Genomic DNA, 19231 nt, shown 5'->3' with positions numbered 1-19231 from the left:
CATTATTTGAGAGAATTAAGCTGTTCTTGTGTGTGCAGAAAAAGCCTCACATCTGTACTTAAACTTAAAATATGAGCAAAAACAAAAAGTGTTGATTTCATATTGTCGTGGAGTGTTCATTGGTGATAACCATATCGTCCTCCCTAACACATAGTACTAAAGTTAATAGCAGAATTACTGGGGGGCTGAAGTCTGAATCAGAGACAAACCAGAGTCCATGTTTCTAAAGTTTTTAAAACAGACAATTTAACTTTAAGTGCTCCCATACTGATCCCTTTGCCTAAGGCACTACCCTTACATGCTGCTGTAGAACTGCTTGGTCACTAACAGCAGAAAACAATGAAGACTGTGGTTGTATTGATAAGCCCTTTGGTATGACTGACAATGTAAAGCCTATGTATCAGTCATTAACAAGTGGGTGCTATGAGCTGGCTCCTTTAAGTGAACGATGGGAGTCGACCCCAATCTGAGAGATGTTTTTTTTTTTAAATAAATGTATTTTTAAACTAAAACATGCATACAAATAAAACAAACATAAATGGCAAAAGATACAGAAGTATCTGCTGCCGTACCACCAGACTTCCGAGCAACTTCCTTTCTCAGGCTGTGAGACTTCTGAACTCATCATCACTCCAACAAAATAGTTAGTTTTTGTTTTGTTGTTTCTTTTTCTGTGATGTAGCTGAAAGGGATTCAAACTCGATTTCATTTTTCAATCCTGGTGTTGTTAAATGATAAACACATTAACCCTGTAACCTTGAAAATGAATACAAGATGCAATGAGATCTGGAAACATCTTGACTGGTCAAATCAAGACCCAAGCATGGTGAGACTTGTTTTTCTGGTTGCCAACATACAAGACAAGGTTCAATATAAATAAAACGTTCACTACACATAATAGTGTTTGATGTTTTTATATTATCTAAGGTTTCTACACCAAACATGAAGTAGAATTATGGTATTCTGGAAATTAAAAGGTTAAGTATAAGTACATTGATTAATGTATGTAATATATGTGTACCCATACCTATCATAGGTCAAAACATTTGGCTGAATTGTAAAAGGCAGAAGTGACACTAAATAAAGAGCCAGTGGGGATCTTTATGACACTGCAGACAAAATAGGTTTTAAAATGATGGTGACATATTCTTTAAGAAGTAATTTCAATGAAACTCACCTGTGTCAATTCAATATCATCCTCTCCTCTTCCATCAGCTTTGACTCTTCTTTTCTCTTCTCTTCCCTGTTTCAGTCTATTTTTCACTTTCTTGGCCAGCTGTTTCACTTTTCCTTTTGCATTAGTCTTCTGGCTTGTTTGCTTCAGTTTTCCATCTGGACGTGTCTCAGCAGTTTTCTGTGTGTCCTCTAATAGCCTCTTCAGCCCCAGCTGACATGGATCTGACTGTGACTCCACCACCTTTGTCCCTTCCTGATGTCCAGAAGGCAATTTAGAAATCACCTCAGAATCTTGCACACCTTGCCCACACATCTGGATTTCTTTGTTGTTTTCTGTCCATTTGGCTGTCCATATAAGGACCTCTTGTGGGAGAGGACCAGGTTGGACCAGTCCATTGTCTTTATTATGGTGTTGTTTCTCTGGGTGCTGAGGCTCATGATAAAGACATGAAGACATCTCAGCTGTGATTACTACCATTGGTCTGTTTCCACAGGGTGGCTTAAGACAAAATCTTTCACTACCTCCTGGCAATTCTATCTCCTGATTCACTGAAGACTTGGGGATGTACATGACTACTTCTCCTGGCTGGAGAGATATTTCTTTCATGTTTGGAGTGGTTGACTCAGTATCATTTACCTTTCCTCTGTCCTTCCCTCCTCCTTCCTTTTCATGTTTTCTCTTGCCTGTCAGGTCCTTGTTGCTCCACTGTTCATCCTCCTGCCTCCTCCTCTCCTTTACCTCTTCTTCCCCAGCACTCATGGCACTGAAGAGCTGTGAGGGATTGCTGGCCAGTTTTGGGGGATATTTTCGAGGTGGCTTTGGAGGAGGCAGTGGTGGAATCATTAGTTCTGGTTTTGCTGGAACTGTAGAAGTACAGGTTCTGTTGGTTGAAGCCATGTCTGGTTCTTCACCTGGCGAAAGGTCTAAGAATTCCATCGCTTGCAGGGTTGAATTTTCTGTCATGGCAGGAGTGTTCAACCAAATATTACTACGACCTTCATATTCGTTCCCCTTGTCCTCTCCTTCCTCTCCAGCTCTCTCCGTTTCTGTAAATGATACTAATATCTGTCGCAGTGGTTTACCCATATCCAGATGACTTTCTAATCCAGATGTATCTTCTTCTGTCTTCTCATTTCTTTCAGTCGGATCTTCCTCTTGCCTGTTCTTCTTGTCTCCCATCTTTTCTTTAAGTGTCCTCCATTCTGCCTCTTGTGCCCTCCCTTTTCCTTCTTCTGTCTCATCCCTCTTTGAGTTATCAGGCCATGGAGGTTTTACAGTAGATTTAAGAGGAGGTCTTGGAGAAAACTGCATTTGGCATTTTAGTTTCACTTCGGGTAAAATTCCAAATATGCAGCTAGGTTGTATGACAGGTACTTTCCCTGGAACAAGATCCAAGCATTGATTATTTCCCTTAACTTGACCTAATATAGGCAACAGGCGGCATGCCTGTGAAGTCAAGGCTTTATTTTCTATAGTAGTGGGGTATAGTAAAGGCTTGCTCAGTTGTGGGCCCTGTGTTGACGTATTCTCAAATGTGGGTGACCTCTGGTAGCGTTTGGGAGGTAACGGGGGAGGAACTGCCAACATGGACGGAAGCATTAGTGCTTTTTTGTAGTCCTCTTCAGGACTGTCAGCAGAGGTGGAACCCTTCAATCCCACAGCAGTACAAACGTCGAGATCTGGATCTGACATGAGATTCACTTCTTGATCCTGTTCAGTCATTTCCCTGTGCAGAGCCAGAGCCTGGATCACTTGTTTGAGTGTGTAGTTGTGTACAGTGGTACTCTGAGTGTCACTTGGTGAGTGTTTAGATTTTTCTTGTCAGGGAAGATTTCTGAGCATGTATCAGTTTGGTGTCTGCAGACTGTGATACTCTGTGTGGGGTATCATAGTCTAATGTGAGAGAGGCAGATAGAAGGAACATGACTCATTATCCATTCAACACATACTGTAGTATCATCAGAAGCAAAAACAGCATAGTGCAGCAATTAATGAATGAACATTAATGATTCAGATACTGTGCATTCACAACAGTCTGATCTACAGCATATGTACTGTATGTTACAGTCTGTATTTGTTAATGACTGGTACTATATCCAGTGGTGGAAACTAAAGCAACTATTATGTTTATTGCACTTAAAGTACAATTTCAGAGTACTTTTCTTATCTGAGTACTACGTAAAGTATTTCCTCCATTACATCCCAATGAGAAATATCATGCTTCTACACCACAATTACATTTATGTGTCATCTATAGTTACAAGTTAGTTACTTTACAGATAAAGATTTGATATTTTAACTCATATGATTCATATCAAACATGATGCATGTTTACAGACTAAACTGTCTTGATTAGGGCATCTTTTATTTGTGATATAGAATTGTGACATTGTTAGTACAGTGTCTTTTCCACCACGGCTAAATTTGATCTGTTGAATAGTGTCTCTACTAGTTCATACCAATCTCCCCACAGAGCATCACGAACATTCCAGCTTACCCAGCGTATGTTTTGATAAATACATGAAGGTGCAGTCTCTTACCCCTTTACTACTCAGCAGGTGTCCTTCTCTGCATGTGTTCCTTGGTCACTCTCTCTTTGCCCCTCTGCCACCTGTTTGCATCACCTCCGATTTAATGCTGCCTTTGTTAGTTTTTTTCCATTCTTCCTTCTGTCTCAGGTTTTCCTCATTCTCTGTGGTCACACCGTGGTATTATTAACTGACAAAACAAGTTCTGCCTCATTCACTTTTTTGAGTCACTCTCTCTCTGATGCACGCTTTGATTTGGTCATCCTTACAGTGGAATTACCCTTCTCCTTACATTACATCTCCTTTTGTGAGGCTTGAAAGCTGGAGCTCACTCTTCATGATGTTAGGGCACCTTGAGAGAGAGAGGCCGATGAGCACAGCAGACACATCTGAGTATGTCTGCAGATGATTCATCCTGGAAGAACGGTGATTATTGTAATGTCTCTAGTGTCCTGTCCTGTCATGTCATTACACTTTTCTATGTCACTATAAGGAAGTTTGACAGCAAATAACTAAAGCCCAAAGGTGAGTGGGAAAACAAATAAATAAATAAAAAACAGAACATTTAGACATGTAGAATGTGTTCTTTTTGGACGAGTGGAAAGAGAAAGCAAGTAAAGTCTAGAGACAGCTGAGTATTGGAGAGGTTACATCCTTACATATGTGTCTTCATAACCTAATAGCTATATGTATATGTGTATGTTAACAGTGCTGCTGACACCACATAACACATGTCTAATATTGTCACTTCAACCAGGAAATAATCAATAATCAGAAAGTTTGAGGATTCAGAAAGTAGGTAAAACATCAGAAGTCAAACTGTTCTTCTAAAGAGGAGCTTTGTCAGCATCAAATCATGTCTAGCAGTGCATGGACTAAAACAAGCAATATGTCAATCAGCAGTGGTCCTGTCAGAAGGCCGTCTTGTAGTGTCTCAGGACCAGCAGCAGTTTCTAAACCACTTCTCAGGAGGGAAACAAGGACAAACACTTGAGGTGGGCTAGGAAATACCAGAGTTTCACAGTGGATGATGAAAAAAAATTATGAAAATCAACTTTTTGGCCAAAGAAAGTGCCAGGAATATTTTTAGCGACCAAAAAGTATACTGGAAATGGCTTTAATAGCTATTTAATTATTAAAAATGCGTCCATGAAACAACCTCAGGTAGCCTACATGGGGCCCTGCTTGGCACAATAGTATGTATAGCTGATAAACTGATTTTTATAGAGTATATACTATGCTACAGCGATGAAGGGGGCAGGGTGAACAGCGAGGCAGCCAGTCCGAACCCTCCATTTTCTACCATGTGATCCTGAAACCGGAAACAACACAACAGCTGCGACCTATGATCCCAGTCCGTCAGCACACTTTGAAATCTCACAGCGGTCAGAGCTGGACATGAAGTCGGCCCTGCTCCACGTCTCGGTCCCCTTCGTGCTCTGTGTCGCCTTTGCGAACACCAACCTGTTTGACGAAGTTGAGGTGGACTTGTCTTACGAGCATTATGCAGAGAAACGAGTTGATTCTCTGCCCGCTTTCCTTGCGATGCCCTGTAACTGTGTGGTGAACCTGGGTTATGTCTACATGGGACTGTACTGGCTGCTGTGGCACAGAGGCGTCAGAGACACGGAGCGCAGTCGGTACATGAGACAAGTGTTCGCTTTCATGGCTGTCTTTTACGCGCCTGTGCAGTGGACGCGCCTGGCGGTGCTGCGGCGCGCTCCCGCCGTGCTCGATCAGTGGTTCACGCTACCGATCTTCGCGTGGGTCGTAGTGTGGATCGGCTTCATTGAGCGGGGCCCGGCGAAGTGGCGCGCGTCGCACGCGGCAGCGCTCGAACTGGTCTCTATCCTCAGCTACGGCCTGGCGCTGCTGCACGCGCGCGGGTTCGAGGCGGCGCTGGCCTGTCACGTCGCCCTCGCGGTGTACAAGGGAGTGTGCGTGCAGCGGGAGCTCGGCGACGGGCGCACGATGAGGTACCTGCTGCTGGCGTTGCTGTCGTGTGCAGGGTTCGTGCTGTTGAAGCTGCTGGACCACTGGCTCGCACGGTACTGGCTCTTCCAGCGGCTCACCGGACACTTCTGGTCCAAAGTGTGTGATGTGCTTCAGTTCCACTTCAGCTTCTGTTTCCTGAGCACTCTGACACAGAGGGCGCAGGGGGAGGCTGCAGCACAGCACAGTGACTGAGAAACCAGCAGGAATGAGGAGCCCTCATGATTTTGTACTAAAAGGAAAGTCTTAAAGTGTTTTAATTCTACTGTGATGAAAAATAATGAATTTCCTCCCCACAGATTTATTCCGACATGGTATATGGACATATGGAGACAATACATAAAGTTAAACAAACTTAAGGGCATGTCACAAAGAGGAGTTACGTATAAACTGACGAATGGAACTGGACACCAGAAAGTGAAACCCACAGACCACTGAGTCTGCCACAGTAGCATACTACAAGGAACTTCTGACAGGATATAGTACCATCTCAGTTCAATACTGATCCCTCTATAGAAGCAAACAAAACCATAAGTGAGAATATTGGCTATTTCTGTATAGTTAATATACTGTAGTTCTGAATGTCAGATATCTGAGTCGAAGTCATAAAATTAGAAGTGTTTTTATGGTGGAGTGCCGAGTCTCAGCCTGAGGAAAGAAGCTGCTCTGTAGTCTGGAGGTACCGCACTAAAACAAAGTTTACTTTGAGCCACTCAAACCAGGCACCCAGTGGACACGGAAGGATATTGTCAGCACCCAATGGACAGTGAGGTTCACTGGTTCAGGGTTCTCAGTCAAACAGCGCTAAAATGCTCAGCGACGCCATGCAAAGTGTTGGAGTGCAGTGGATGTGTTGTTGAAAGGCCAGACCACTCAGACTAAAGCAATGCAATACTAATGTAAACCACTGTTAGTGAAATAGACTTATAGACTGATTTATACAATGCTTTTCCAGTCTACTGACCACTCAAAGCGCTTTACAAGACTTGTCACATCCACCCATTCACATTCAGTTTACTTTTATACATTCAGAAATTCATCCTCTTTCAATTTTCTATAATAAATACAAGTTTTTAAACCTCTTTGAAACAGTCATGAATTCAGACTGGTCTTCAGTACACTCAAACACTGACCATGTAGGCATTTACACACATTTAACCATTAATCATATTTAAGCATTTTAATTATTTAAATTCAACAATGTTTTATATAGTTTATACACAAGACATCTTATTTTGTACAATCTGTAAGCAAGACTGTTGTTGCTGGAAAGCCCATGGTGATAGAAAATACAGTTCATAGTGGACCAACATCTCAAAGTTAAATTTACATTCACTATAGCAAACGCTCATATCATGTACTTCATGTTGTCATGTTTGTTTGGATGTGAAGTTGTGTTTATTTTCACACCTAAGGTTAATTTTGATGTTGCATGATGGAGCACAGAGATGGAGCATGTTCACGTTCCCCAGGTGTGAAGCTCCATTTCACATGTCAACATTCACAAATCGCATGTAATAAATCGACATGTTAGAGACACGTGTCTTTCACATTTCTCCAAAATGAAATGCGAAACGTGACAACTAATTTTATATATATGTGCAATGCTGTTTCATGTGATTATTCACAAACAGGCAGAACATGAATCTCACATATGCAATTTTCTTTTTTTAATAAATGAAAGATTTATATTTTTCTACCAGATTTTTAATGGCAACATGAGGGCAATGAAACGAAATGAAAAGTATGTAGACCTTCATGTTGGGAAATTAAATGAAGCAACTGACTGAACAGATAAATGATGAAAAATCCCATTAATTACCAGAAATATAGGGAAGAGGGACGTGAACTTTTGGGGCCCTGCTGGTGGCCTTGTGCACAACAATTATCATGGCACACTGACACAGAAGATCCTGTAACTCCTACATCTTGTTATCCACACTTACCATCTGTCAGATTCCTAAGAGTTGCCGTAAGCCCAAAGGTAGCTGTTGTCCACGTTCCTGTCTGTTTCTGTGCAGTGGAGACAGTGGACAGGGGAGCTCAGAGTTCCTTCATTCTGAGGTTGAGGTGAATTGAGGTTACATTTGGCGACATTGTGGTTTATAAATAACTAAGCTCCCGGTGATGATGATAGTGATCATCATCATCAAGGCAAAGAGTTGTCAAAGATTTGTGTTGTCATTTTAAGTTACTGCCACATCAATTTGTTTGTAATTGCATTAGAAGTAGGAATCAGACGTTTCAGTGTTTTACTAGATTTGATAAAAACAAAATCAGTTTAGAGGTGTGACTAAGTAAAACTTTACTGTGCACAGAGGAGCCTGACACAATACTCTGCATCATCCGCACTAAGAGCGTGTTGTAGAGGAGGAGAGAGCCTGTCACCTTTTGCTTTGACTTAATTTCCTCAGTACATCACAGTCACTCTTTTCCATATTAAACTAAATAATAATCAATAGTAGGCATACATGTATTAAAGTAGAGGCAGGTATTTATCAGTGTCAGTGTATGAAAAAAAATAGGAAGTATAAATGAATGAATAAATAAACAAGTTGTCCACTGTGGGCAGGACAGACTGATGATAAGTCTGCATCATGTAGCTCAATCACAACTTTGCGATGCCTCGTTCTGCTCAGTCGTCCTCCTGGAGCTACATTCTATTCTCATGTTAAATACAATCCACTTGAATCACACAGTCTGTCAATGAAATCTGTATACTCTGTCATTTGTTGTTCTGCGTATGCGACACCGACTGCTAGTCTGTCTGTCCTGGGAGAGGGATCGGGAATTTTTCCTTACTCTGATCAAGAGTCTAAGGACAGAGGGTGTCCTTCACTGTACAGACTATACAGCCCACTGAGGCAAGTGATTGAGATTTAAACTTAACTTTAACTATGTTTGAGTCCTTTGTGCTTCATCTATTAAATTTATTTTTGATGATGAGTTCAGCAGTCTCAGCCTGGAGAAAGAAGCTGCTCTGTAGTCTGGTGGTACAGCAGCAGATACTTCTGTATCTTTGGGTGAACAGACTGTGTCTGGGTGGGTGTTGTCTTTTAGTATCTTTGGGCTCTGTGCAGACATCTCACTTCACTGATGTCACTGATGCTCTGTTGATGGTACCAGTGATGTTCTGGTGGTTTGAGTCACCCGCTGTAGAGCCTTCATGTCCTGGGCCGTGATGAACCATGCCAGTTTGTGATGTTTCCAGTCAGGAGGCTTTCTGTTGCTCCTCTGTAAAAGTTGACCAGAATCTGGCTTCAGAATTGAGCCTCTTTAGTTTGTGTAGGAAGTAGAGCCTTTTCTGTGCTTCTTTAACCAGGGTAGTGATGTGTGATGACCAAGCTAGGTTCTCAGTGATGATAATTCTAAGGAACCTAAAACTGTTCACCTGCTCCACCTCAGCTCCACTGATGTAGACAGGGGTGTGTGTCTTTGCCTCCTTCTTTCTGAAGCCAACAATCAGCTCCTTGGTTCAGCTGGCGTTGAGCAGCAGATTGTTCTTGTGCACCACTCCTTAAGATTGTTGATTTCCTCCTGATATGAACTCCCATCACTGACACCACCATCATCGTCCACATACTTCACAACAGAGATCTCTTGATGTCTGGGAATGCAGTCATGGGTGTACATTAAAGTTGACTTGACTTGAAATGACCAAAAACAAATAATTCATCCTGAACTACTTTTTTTCAGTGTCCTGTTTTTCCAGTTTAAAAACAAATGCACCATGTATAAACCAGACTGACTATCTCAATAAAGGTTATATCACTCTTAACCAAACAATGAGGGTTAAATGGGGTAATGTTGTGTCGCCCCGTTTCATGTAAATAATGGTGTTCGCCAAGGTGGCATTTTGTCTCCTATTTTGTTTAATGTCTATATGGATGACCTGTCAAGACAGCTGAACACATGTAACACAGGCTGTCATATTGGAAATACTGTTGTAAATCATTTAATGTATGCTGATGACCTGGTTATTTTTAGTCCATACAGTGCTGGTCTACAAAGTTTGCTAAGGGTGTGTTCACAGTATGGAAATGACTATGACATTAAATATAATGATAAGAAGAGTAACGTAATGATAGTCAGGAGCAAAGAGGACAAGAAATTAGTGTTTCCTCAGTTTTCTCTAGATGATAATCCGCTCATGACATGTCAGCTAATATGCTCCTTCGTAGGTTTAGTATGTGCTCAGTTGATGTTAAATGTTCCCTATTTAGATCTTTCTGTACACCTATGTATACAGCTCACCTCTGGTGTAGCTATAGGAAAAGCAGTATGCGGCGGCTCATTGTGGCCTACAATGATGGACTGAGGTTGTTGCTTCAGGTGCCCAGGTAGCACAGTGCTGGCCAACTCTTTGTTTCTTCAAATGTACCCAACTGTGAAGCACTTTCAAGAAATTTAATGTATCGTTTTATGTGCCGCCTGGATGACTTGGAGAACTGCATTATTGGGGCTCTGACAAGCCCTAATAGGAGCTGCTATAGATATTCATCCAGGCTTAGAAAACACTGGTGGGATAGCCTGATTATGAATCATGTAGAGAGTTGATTCTCTATCTGTCTGTCTGTCTCTTTCTCTCTCTCTTATTAATCTGTTTTATCATGTTTGTTGTTGATGATATGGACCACTTTTTGTGTCTGCAATAAAGATTAATAATAATAATAACAGGCTACGTAGCCCTGATCAGAGTCATCAGAGTCACACTGCTGACACAAATGAACTGTTAACTTTGGAGTACAAGCCTCATGTGTCCACTTGTTGGATCAGTTGGTGCATTGCATATGTATATTGGGGCAAACCTCAGCTCTCAGTGACATGTCAAGAGCAAAATGACTTCAGAACAGTAAATGGCACATGGAACTATTTGCCAAGCACCCGGTGGAGTAAAATTGGATCATTGTATCAAAAATGGATCAAAAATTTCTCTGAAATCTATAAAAACATGTGCTTCTTATTACATACTCATGTTAGATAAATGCAGCTTCTTATGAGGTTGTCTCCTGATGAATAAATATAGAGCAGTACAATTAATAGAAATATTATTGAAATCACAATATGGCCAAATGCAATATCTAATATTTGATAAGGGTAAAATGTGTGCCATACCATGTAACATACCATTATAAAAGAAGCATTGCGGTGCTACAGAGAGGCCCCAGCCTTCAAATCAAATTCTCCAGAAGTAAGGGAGAGGAATGCTTTTTTAATAGTTTCCTCAGTGGAAATGAAATGCAAAAATTAGCATTCCCACTAAAATAGTGGCTTATATCACCATTGCAATATCTGTCAAAATAATGGCAGTATAATGTTTTTGCATATTGTTCAGTCCTAAATAAAAGTGGAAGCCCTCACATGTTTACAGGTGAAGTTTAGTGATAGCAGTAAGGACAGGCTCTGACTGTGGTTTCCTATTAGTCCACAGCAGGGCCAGGCCCGCCTCCCGAAAGTCCTGATGGGAGCAGTAGATGAGAGGGTTAAGGCCACAGTCTAGGTATGACATCACTGATGACAGCGTCCTTAACCAATCAGGTGCCGGTGACAGGTCCATCCTGCCCAGCAGGATCAACTGATTGGTCGATGGAGAGAAAAAAACAAAGACAGTCTGTGAGTGGACAGGTGTGTCTTCACTCTCATGTGTGCATTTAGTGAGTGAGTCTCACCTCAGACACAACAAAGGGCGTGTAGCAGAGCACGTAGGAGGCCACCAGCAGGGGAGTGACTGCAGACAGATCTGCGTCATCATCACTGAGACAGACAGGGAGAGAGAAGGAAGTAACACTGGCTTTATTTATAGCACACAGAATTCCTTTGTATAACCCGTACACTCAGCCTGCTTATTTTTGTTCTGCTATTATTGTGTTGTCTACATGTAGGGTATAGCCCCAGTCAAACTGCCTTTTCAAGGTGGGAATATTGTGCTGATATTCCGCCCGTGTGAAAGTTACAGAGGTGGAATGGGGGGACGTTCAACTTTAACTCACCGTGTCTTTGTCGCCTTCCACTATTGTGTTGTTTCAGTTACTGTCTGTGACAACTTCAATAGAAAAAAATCACCAAATATAATGAAGGAAAGTCACCGCGACGGTCAGCCCTCCTGACCGAGTCTTTGGTGAACTACCTCCCAGAAACATTATCCTTCTCCTGGGATAAGAGCCAGACGGGGTCTGCTATTTACTGCTGGTGATTATGTGATGTCATTTAGAGCAAAAAACTCTGTCAAACAGTTGGCGGATACATTGTTAGATACAGGGGGAAACATGTTTTTAAAAAACCCACACAGATCTCAGTGTTATGATGTGTACCATCACACCTCTTTTGGTTCCGCAACGCTGGCATGCTGTATGAAATGGCACACTGCAGCGGCTTTATGCCGCCGCTGCTTGGTTCAGTCTGAACAAACAAAGGCGGCGTAGAGGCGAGCCTTCATTGCGGCACTATTGTGGAATCTCTGTGTGAAAAGGCTGATGTTTACACATTATTGCCCCTGTCAGGGCAGCTAATCTTTCCCTGGGTTTGATGGTTGTTGGAATTGTCTGCTCTTCTCTTTTTTCATTTGTGAAGCACTTTTAGCTGCTTTGTATGAAGGTTGTAAATAAATATAGTTTATTATTTATTACTACTAGTTAGCTTGGAAACAAAATGAATGAATTACATATTTTGTGACTGATTCTTTGAACTGAACTGAGTAAAATGATTTGAATCAGCAAAGTGATTTATACTGTCTACATCTATGGATCACACACCTACTTTGAAGGAAATAGTATACACAGAGTAGTATTCAAGTATAAAGTATTTAAACTTAGTATATACGTTTTTCCTACTCTGTTTCTACTCATTTGTGTCTTGTATTTTAAACACAAAAAATACATTTTGTGTCTCATTTGTATACATATATCCACCTGGGTTTGTTTTAATGGAGCTATAGGCAAACAGTTTTTCCCTACCTCCAGTCTTTGTGCTTAGCTACGATGAAACATGTCATTGAGTTATCTATGTATGTGCTGGTAACAAGAAGATGATGAATCATGAGCTTGAACTTGAATCGGCATAAGGCAGCAAACTAGACCATTTCCAGATGAATGTACCTTTAAAGTTCATGATCATTTTTCAAAAATGCCAATTACAGTTAGAGGTGTAACTCACCCCTGATTTTCCTCCCATAAAGCAGCACTGATAACACAGTTCAATACCAAATCAATAGCAACTAAATGAAATCTGACCTAACTCTGAGCTGAGCTTATGGCTTATCATGAGTCCATTTTAGATCCACTAGCATAAAACATCAAACACTGTATTTTTAACTGACTACACATTATCTGATCAGTTTCCATTGTGTATTCTGTCACTAGAGCTAACCTCTCTTGGATGGTTTACCTGGTGCAGCTCAAATGACAGCCGAAGGCACTCAGTAGGGAGCAGAGGAGGATGAGGAGGAAGGGGAGGAAGATACAGATGGAGAAAGCACAGAGGATATAGACCAACATGTCTGAGTAGCTGCTCTCCCAGAAGACAGCACAAAGCATCTCAGCAGGGTCATACCTGACAAGAGAGAAGACATGATGGAGATGAACAGAGCAGAAACAACTAAATTAAACTACACTACATACTTGATCCAGGCGTAGACAACAGGGACACTCCCGAACACCACCCCTGTCACCCAAGAGGCCAAGCACACTGTCACAATGACAACGAAGCAAGCACTTCCTGTGGAGACCACACCGATCAGCCGCTGCACACAGAGGGTCGCTGTGAAGGAAAAAAGAAACCCTCAAACTGACTGCATTCAAGGAATTAGTTTGGTTCAACAAGAGTTGTGTGTTTTATGGGCTCTGCGAGGGGCAACTAGTAATTTTTTATTCTGTATTGTTCCATTCAAATCTTCTAATTTCTGTGTGAAAAGTGAACTAGCTTCCATTTTTCAGGAGTTGGAGAAGAAGATCTGAGACTGTGTTCTTACAAGTTTGATCAAATCTGGCTGTGACCAAAAACACTCACTACCCACCACATAGTGGACAATATAGTGAGTTCGCCATTTTGTAGTCGTTAAAAGTAGTATACAACCGATGGTCACTAACCAAGCATTATATATACCATCATGCATTGCGCTGAGGAGGAAAAAACAGCCCAAGCACAAGCAGTGTCCAGTGTTTTTTTCATTAGACGGATGAGCTCACTACCTGGTCCTCTATAGAAAACTCCTGGTGTAGTGAATAGGGAGTAGTGAATGAGTGGGTGATTTCAGCCTCTGTGTTAGTGAGCACTTCTCCTTTGCCAAGATAATCTGTCCACCTGACAGGTGTGGCTTATAAAGATGCTGATAAATCAGCATGATTAGAGGTTTATCACACAACACAATGTCACAGATGTCACAGGTTTTAAGGGGGTTAGTTGTTAGTACCATGCTGACTGGAGGAATGTCAACCAGAGTGTTTACCCATGACTTGAATGTTCATTTCACAACCATATACTGTTGTTGGTGGCCTGAGGATTGTTGCTCCACTCCTCTTCAGTGGCTGTGAAGTTGCTGGATATTGGCAGGAAGTGGAACATGCTGTTGCACATGTGGATCCAGAGCATGCAGGCCATGCAAGAACTATTTTCAGTGTCCACGGTGTTAGCTGGCGATTTGTCCAGGGTGTACCTCGCCACTTGCATAATGTCAACTGTATAATGCCAAATTCTAAGAGATGGCATTGGAGACAGCTCTGGAGGACACTCCTGTAGTCAGCATGCCAACTGTACACTCCTTCAAAACAGACAATTTTGGTGTTGTGTTGTGTGATACAACTACACATTTTAAAGTGGCCTATTATTGTGAGTCCAAGCACACCTGTGCACTAATCATGCTGTTTAATCAGCATCTTGATATGCCACACCTGTCAGGTAGATGGGTTATTGGTGCGTTTCATTGCACTCGGATTTGGGAAAAAAAGCAATGGAACGGTCATCCAAGTCGGAAACTCAGGCAAGATCTGTGTAGCCCGAGTTCACTGACATTAACACAGATGACATCACTTTCTACCTCCTCATCTCTTTTAGTAGTGTTTGTAGTTATCATTTTCACTTTCATTCAGTTGATCTGTGCTCAACAGAAGTATTTGAGAGTACCTCGACTGTTAAATCAGCTGCTGCGAGTGTCCATGTTTTTCCAAGCAGATGCACTGGGACGCTTTCAGATTGGAAGTCGTGAATACTGACTCAGTAATTCCGACTTCCGACTTGCAATGGGACACACCATATCATGACAAAGAGGATATGTTAATATCTTCTTTAATGTCTTTTTTTGAACATTAAATCCTAAGTCCTATTTTTTCATTTTATCTGAGCTACTACTTTACCTGGGGTAAAAGCACCTGTGGCGGGAATCACTGCCCTACACTGTCACTTAGAATGTACATTTGTTAAATAGCAGCAAATACTCAGTAGTTAGAGAATCAGTGACTCTTAGAGTCTCAACCCAGTTGTGTTCAGTGGGAAAAGGAATTTCAGCATGTCTAATAGTTAGCTGCAAAGAAGCAACTCATTGTGGATTTTAAATTTGAAATAAACTAATTTCAAATAACCCAGTTCTAATTTATATTAACACAAGTTACAATTTTCACAAACTACGGTGTAGCCTAACTTTAATCTACACAGATGTGATCATATACTCCCGATTCAATATGGTGACTAATGATCTACATCTGTTAACTAACTGAAACAAAGAAAGAAAAAGTTGGATCAATAAATCTGACAGTATGTCTAAACTCAGAGTGACTGTGAGCCTTAAAGCTGTTGTAAGTGATATAGTTTTATTAAAATAAGGGCTAGATATCTCTGTATTCCAACAGTAATCACTGTGAGAGAGTGTTTGGTCATGTCTCTCCTCCTCCACTCATGCAGTAAGAGAAAATACATTTTCGGGTATCCATGCCCACTTTATCCAATCAGGACATAGAACTCCATAACATCTTCTATGCTGTTGTGTGCTGGGGCAGCAGGCTGAGGGTAGCAGACGCCAAAAGACTGAACAGACTGATCTGCAAGGCCAGTGATGTTGTGGGGGTGGAGCTGGACTCTCTGATGGTGGTGTCAGAGAGGACGATGCTGTCCAAGTTACATGTCATCTTGGACAATGGCTCTCATCCACTCCATGAAGTGGTGTTTCAGCCACAGGAGTACATTCAGCACTAGACTGATCACACCAAGATGCACCACAGAGCGCTCTGAGTGTCAGACACTCTGAGTCAATAGCAGGACTCTGGACGCTTTGTTTCTCTCTAATGTGCAATAATTAAGACAAACAATGTGCAATAACCCATATATTTACAACTGTAGCATTATTTATTACATTGTATTTATGGATATATTCTAGTAGAATGCACATTTCTTGTATTTTTGCTCTGTTTTTTTCAGCTGTAATGCAAGCAATTTCCCCTCGGGGATCAATAAAGTATTTCTGATTCTTATTCTGATTCTGATAAAGAGGAGGTCCTGTCAGAGAGCAGGATCCTCCTGTTTGCTGCTGTGTCCGGTGATGTAGAGAGGGCAGGGACTGCTAACTGCAAAACGGACAGGAAGTTAGCTAAAACGCAGCTTTAATGTAGGACTATTACTGTTGCTTCCACTGTATGGAGAACATAATGAAGTGGTCTCTATGTGTATTGAGTTGTGTGGTACCGATGCTCCCTATAGAGGAGGAGATGAAGGCGAACTTCAGCAGGCTGACGACCTCACACCATGGTGACCTCTGACCTCCTGTCAGCATGGCCAAAAGGGAGCCGGAGATGATGAGGAGGGAGCAGCCTTCACGACAAAATAGATCATTATGAGAAATTGTGAGTTCCTGCACTGAGATGACATGTCACACACTGTGAACAATGTGTTGCATTACTAGAATCAAATGAAATGATGAGGTGGGGTAAGTGATAGTGGGATACACCAAGAGAGTAAACCACAACATATAATCATATAACATAGTGAGCTGTACCGAAATCTGACAAGGTGAGACTGATGAAAGGAAACCAGTAACGACAGCAGAACTGACCCCTGCACTGAAAATAAAGGACAGAGGAAGAGAGGTGAACATACATGTTGAGATGTGGACAGTATAAATCACTGCACAGACTCAGCTGCTCTGATATTTAGTGGGAATTTTGTTCCACAGTGTTGGAGCGAGAACCATAAAAGCATGATCCCCCTTTGTTTTGAGTCTGGACCGTGGTACTGTTAGCAGGATTTGGTTCTCTGATCTGAGGAGTCTGGGAGCAGAATAAGGGGTGAGTAGTTCTGAAATGTAAAGTGGAGCGAGATCATTTAGGGCTTTAAAAGTAATCAGTAAAATTTTGAATTAAATTCTGTAATGGATTGGTAATCAGTACATGTATGTATGTATATATGTATATATATATATATATATATATATATAACATAGCACAAAAAGCACAAAAAGTAAGGAAATTTGTGTTTGGTAGATTGTTTCTTTGTTGTAACAATGCTTCTTGCCAATAAATCTTATACCGTTGGAAAGCCTGTTTATTTCCCTTTTAAATGGTGCCACATTTGTAAGGAACATGCATTTGTGGGATGAGCAGCAGAGCGGAGTATGTGGGTTGCGCCCATGAAAAATTTGCCAAACAGCTTATTCTGCTGTTGACTCTTTATTTTCACTTTATAATTTTTTGACTACGCCATTGTTTTTCGTTTTTGAGGAGTTTAAAGTAGAACCCTGCTACAGATATACAGTATATATATAGACAAAACACAGAATATACAAATATATATAATAATAATATAATAATAATATATATTAATATTTATTTAAGTGAATTCTTTTGGCCACGATTATCGTCCAGCGAAAATACGACATTGTGATACCAATATACCACTGCAACCTCGGCCCATTATAGTCCTCTGTACTCAGACATACCTAACATAATTTCACACCAATATAAGGAACAACCTCACCATGACTTTGACCAGCAGAACTAGACCATTTCCCACAACTCCCATGACCATCTCCAGGCCCAACACAGCCACCAGCAGCCACTTCTCTCTCTCCGGCCATGGACGTTCAGTGAACACAGTCCCATTAAACCACTCGCTCACTGCAAGACGAGGAATACAGAGCGAAGCACAGTTTATTAAAGTAAACACCTCCCCAGAGTTGGGGGAACTCATGTCCGCCAGACTGAGCTGGTATTGCTGACTGAGGTTTGATGGAAACCTGCTCCTTTCAGTTATGTAATAACCACGACATTTTAAAATAGAGGGTCACATTGTGGCTTATATATCCTAATTACAAGATGCTTTCATAAACTATTTTTAGAATATCAATGGTATTTTATGGACTTCAGGTGACATCAGCATCTTTACATCAAGATGGAAGCCTTGGTATTTTTTGTGTGATCCTTCACATTTTTAGTTGTGTGTGATTTAATGATCTCCATTCCCATAATATCGCAAACTAATTCACAAAAGCGAAAGTGATAGAATACATAATTCATGCCAAAACAGCAGGTAGATTGCATAAGCTAAATGACATCATACAGTAAATAAAAAACAAGGATAACAGGACAAACAACAAACAAACAACTACTAACTACATAAATGAAAAGCATGAATAATTATGAATGAGTGCATAATCTGAATGTGTTCGAATAACAGCAAAGCAACAACAAAAGTACCTTGAGAAACTGACATCTAAAATATATGTGCACTTTAAATATGCAGCTTTAAATACTGTAGGTTTAACAGAGATATAAAACACATGAATGTTAACATCTGAACAGGACATATCATATGAAAAATAAAGACAGATGATATGGATTAGATTCAAGTGCATCCAGTTTTCCATTTTTACACCTAAATATACACAGTACATTTACAGAGACGATGGTACAGTTAGATAAACTAGAAGCAACTGATGGATAGTACGTGAGCACAGGATGAGTGTGTTGTACTTGACATTGATGCTTTACCCTCCTTATTGTCCAGCTTTTGAATGAAAATAGGGTGAGGTGGTCACCGCCTTATGATATCAGAACATTTTCTTTATCTCACAGCCCGGATGCTTTCATACAAAGACAGTTTTCATCGGCACAGACAGCAGGTTAAATCTCAACATCAATCTGACAGCATGTGAAATTTGAGAAAAAGGCTAAACTTACTTTTATGGTGAGCTGCAGTCCACAGCCTTCAGCAGTGGTTACTAGGCATTTGTAGTGGAGAGCTCAGATGAAAGTGTCATCAAAACCATCTTCAATTAAAATTCACATGCTTCATTTAACACAGCTCACAAGGCTCTGATGCACTTTGTGTGTGCCTACTATCATTAACCTGGAGGTGATTATAGGATCCCCAGTAAGGAGAAAGCTACTATCGTGAATAAAATGCAAACTAGCATGGCACTCAGTAGAGCACATACCTCCACCAACAGTCCCCTTTTAATTCAATCAAGTCTTATCCAGTATCAAACCCTGGATCACTCTAAATTTTGAACCACCCAAAACTGTTTAACCACAGTTTAAACTCACGAGATCTAGGA

At 41.0% G+C, this 19231-nt stretch overlaps 2 protein-coding genes across 3 annotated transcripts; one reads left to right on the top strand and one right to left on the bottom strand.

Moving 5' to 3' along the window:
- The first annotated feature begins 5033 nt into the window (after nucleotides 1–5033).
- tmem187 (transmembrane protein 187) lies at nucleotides 5034–7344 on the top strand. The gene has a single exon (XM_084377924.1). The coding sequence runs from the start codon at nucleotides 5104–5106 to the stop codon at nucleotides 5890–5892; it is 789 nt and encodes a 262-aa protein (XP_084234050.1). The 5' UTR covers nucleotides 5034–5103; the 3' UTR covers nucleotides 5893–7344.
- Nucleotides 7345–10862: 3518 nt separating this feature from the next.
- LOC311273026 (uncharacterized protein) lies at nucleotides 10863–18891 on the bottom strand. Of its 2 annotated transcripts, XM_084379867.1 has the most exons (8): nucleotides 18855–18891; nucleotides 17653–17792; nucleotides 16676–16739; nucleotides 16366–16491; nucleotides 13314–13452; nucleotides 13081–13245; nucleotides 11367–11451; nucleotides 10863–11272 (listed from the first exon to the last, which is right to left on the bottom strand). In XM_084379867.1, coding segments are annotated over exons 1-8 (930 nt in total). In that variant the 5' UTR covers nucleotides 18856–18891; the 3' UTR covers nucleotides 10863–11062. The 2 variants fall into 2 exon arrangements, with proteins under 2 accessions (XP_084235993.1, XP_084235992.1); XM_084379866.1 differs by lacking the exon at nucleotides 18855–18891 and having other exon boundaries at nucleotides 17653–18000.
- Between the last annotated feature and the right edge of the window lie 340 nt (nucleotides 18892–19231).

This window comes from Pagrus pagrus (assembly GCF_965226575.1).
Source record: "Pagrus pagrus genome assembly, chromosome: 2".
In the NCBI taxonomy this organism is placed as follows: Eukaryota; Metazoa; Chordata; class Actinopteri; order Spariformes; family Sparidae; genus Pagrus; species Pagrus pagrus.
Note: the sequence above shows the minus strand (reverse complement) of the source record. Positions and strands in the feature narration are given on the sequence as shown.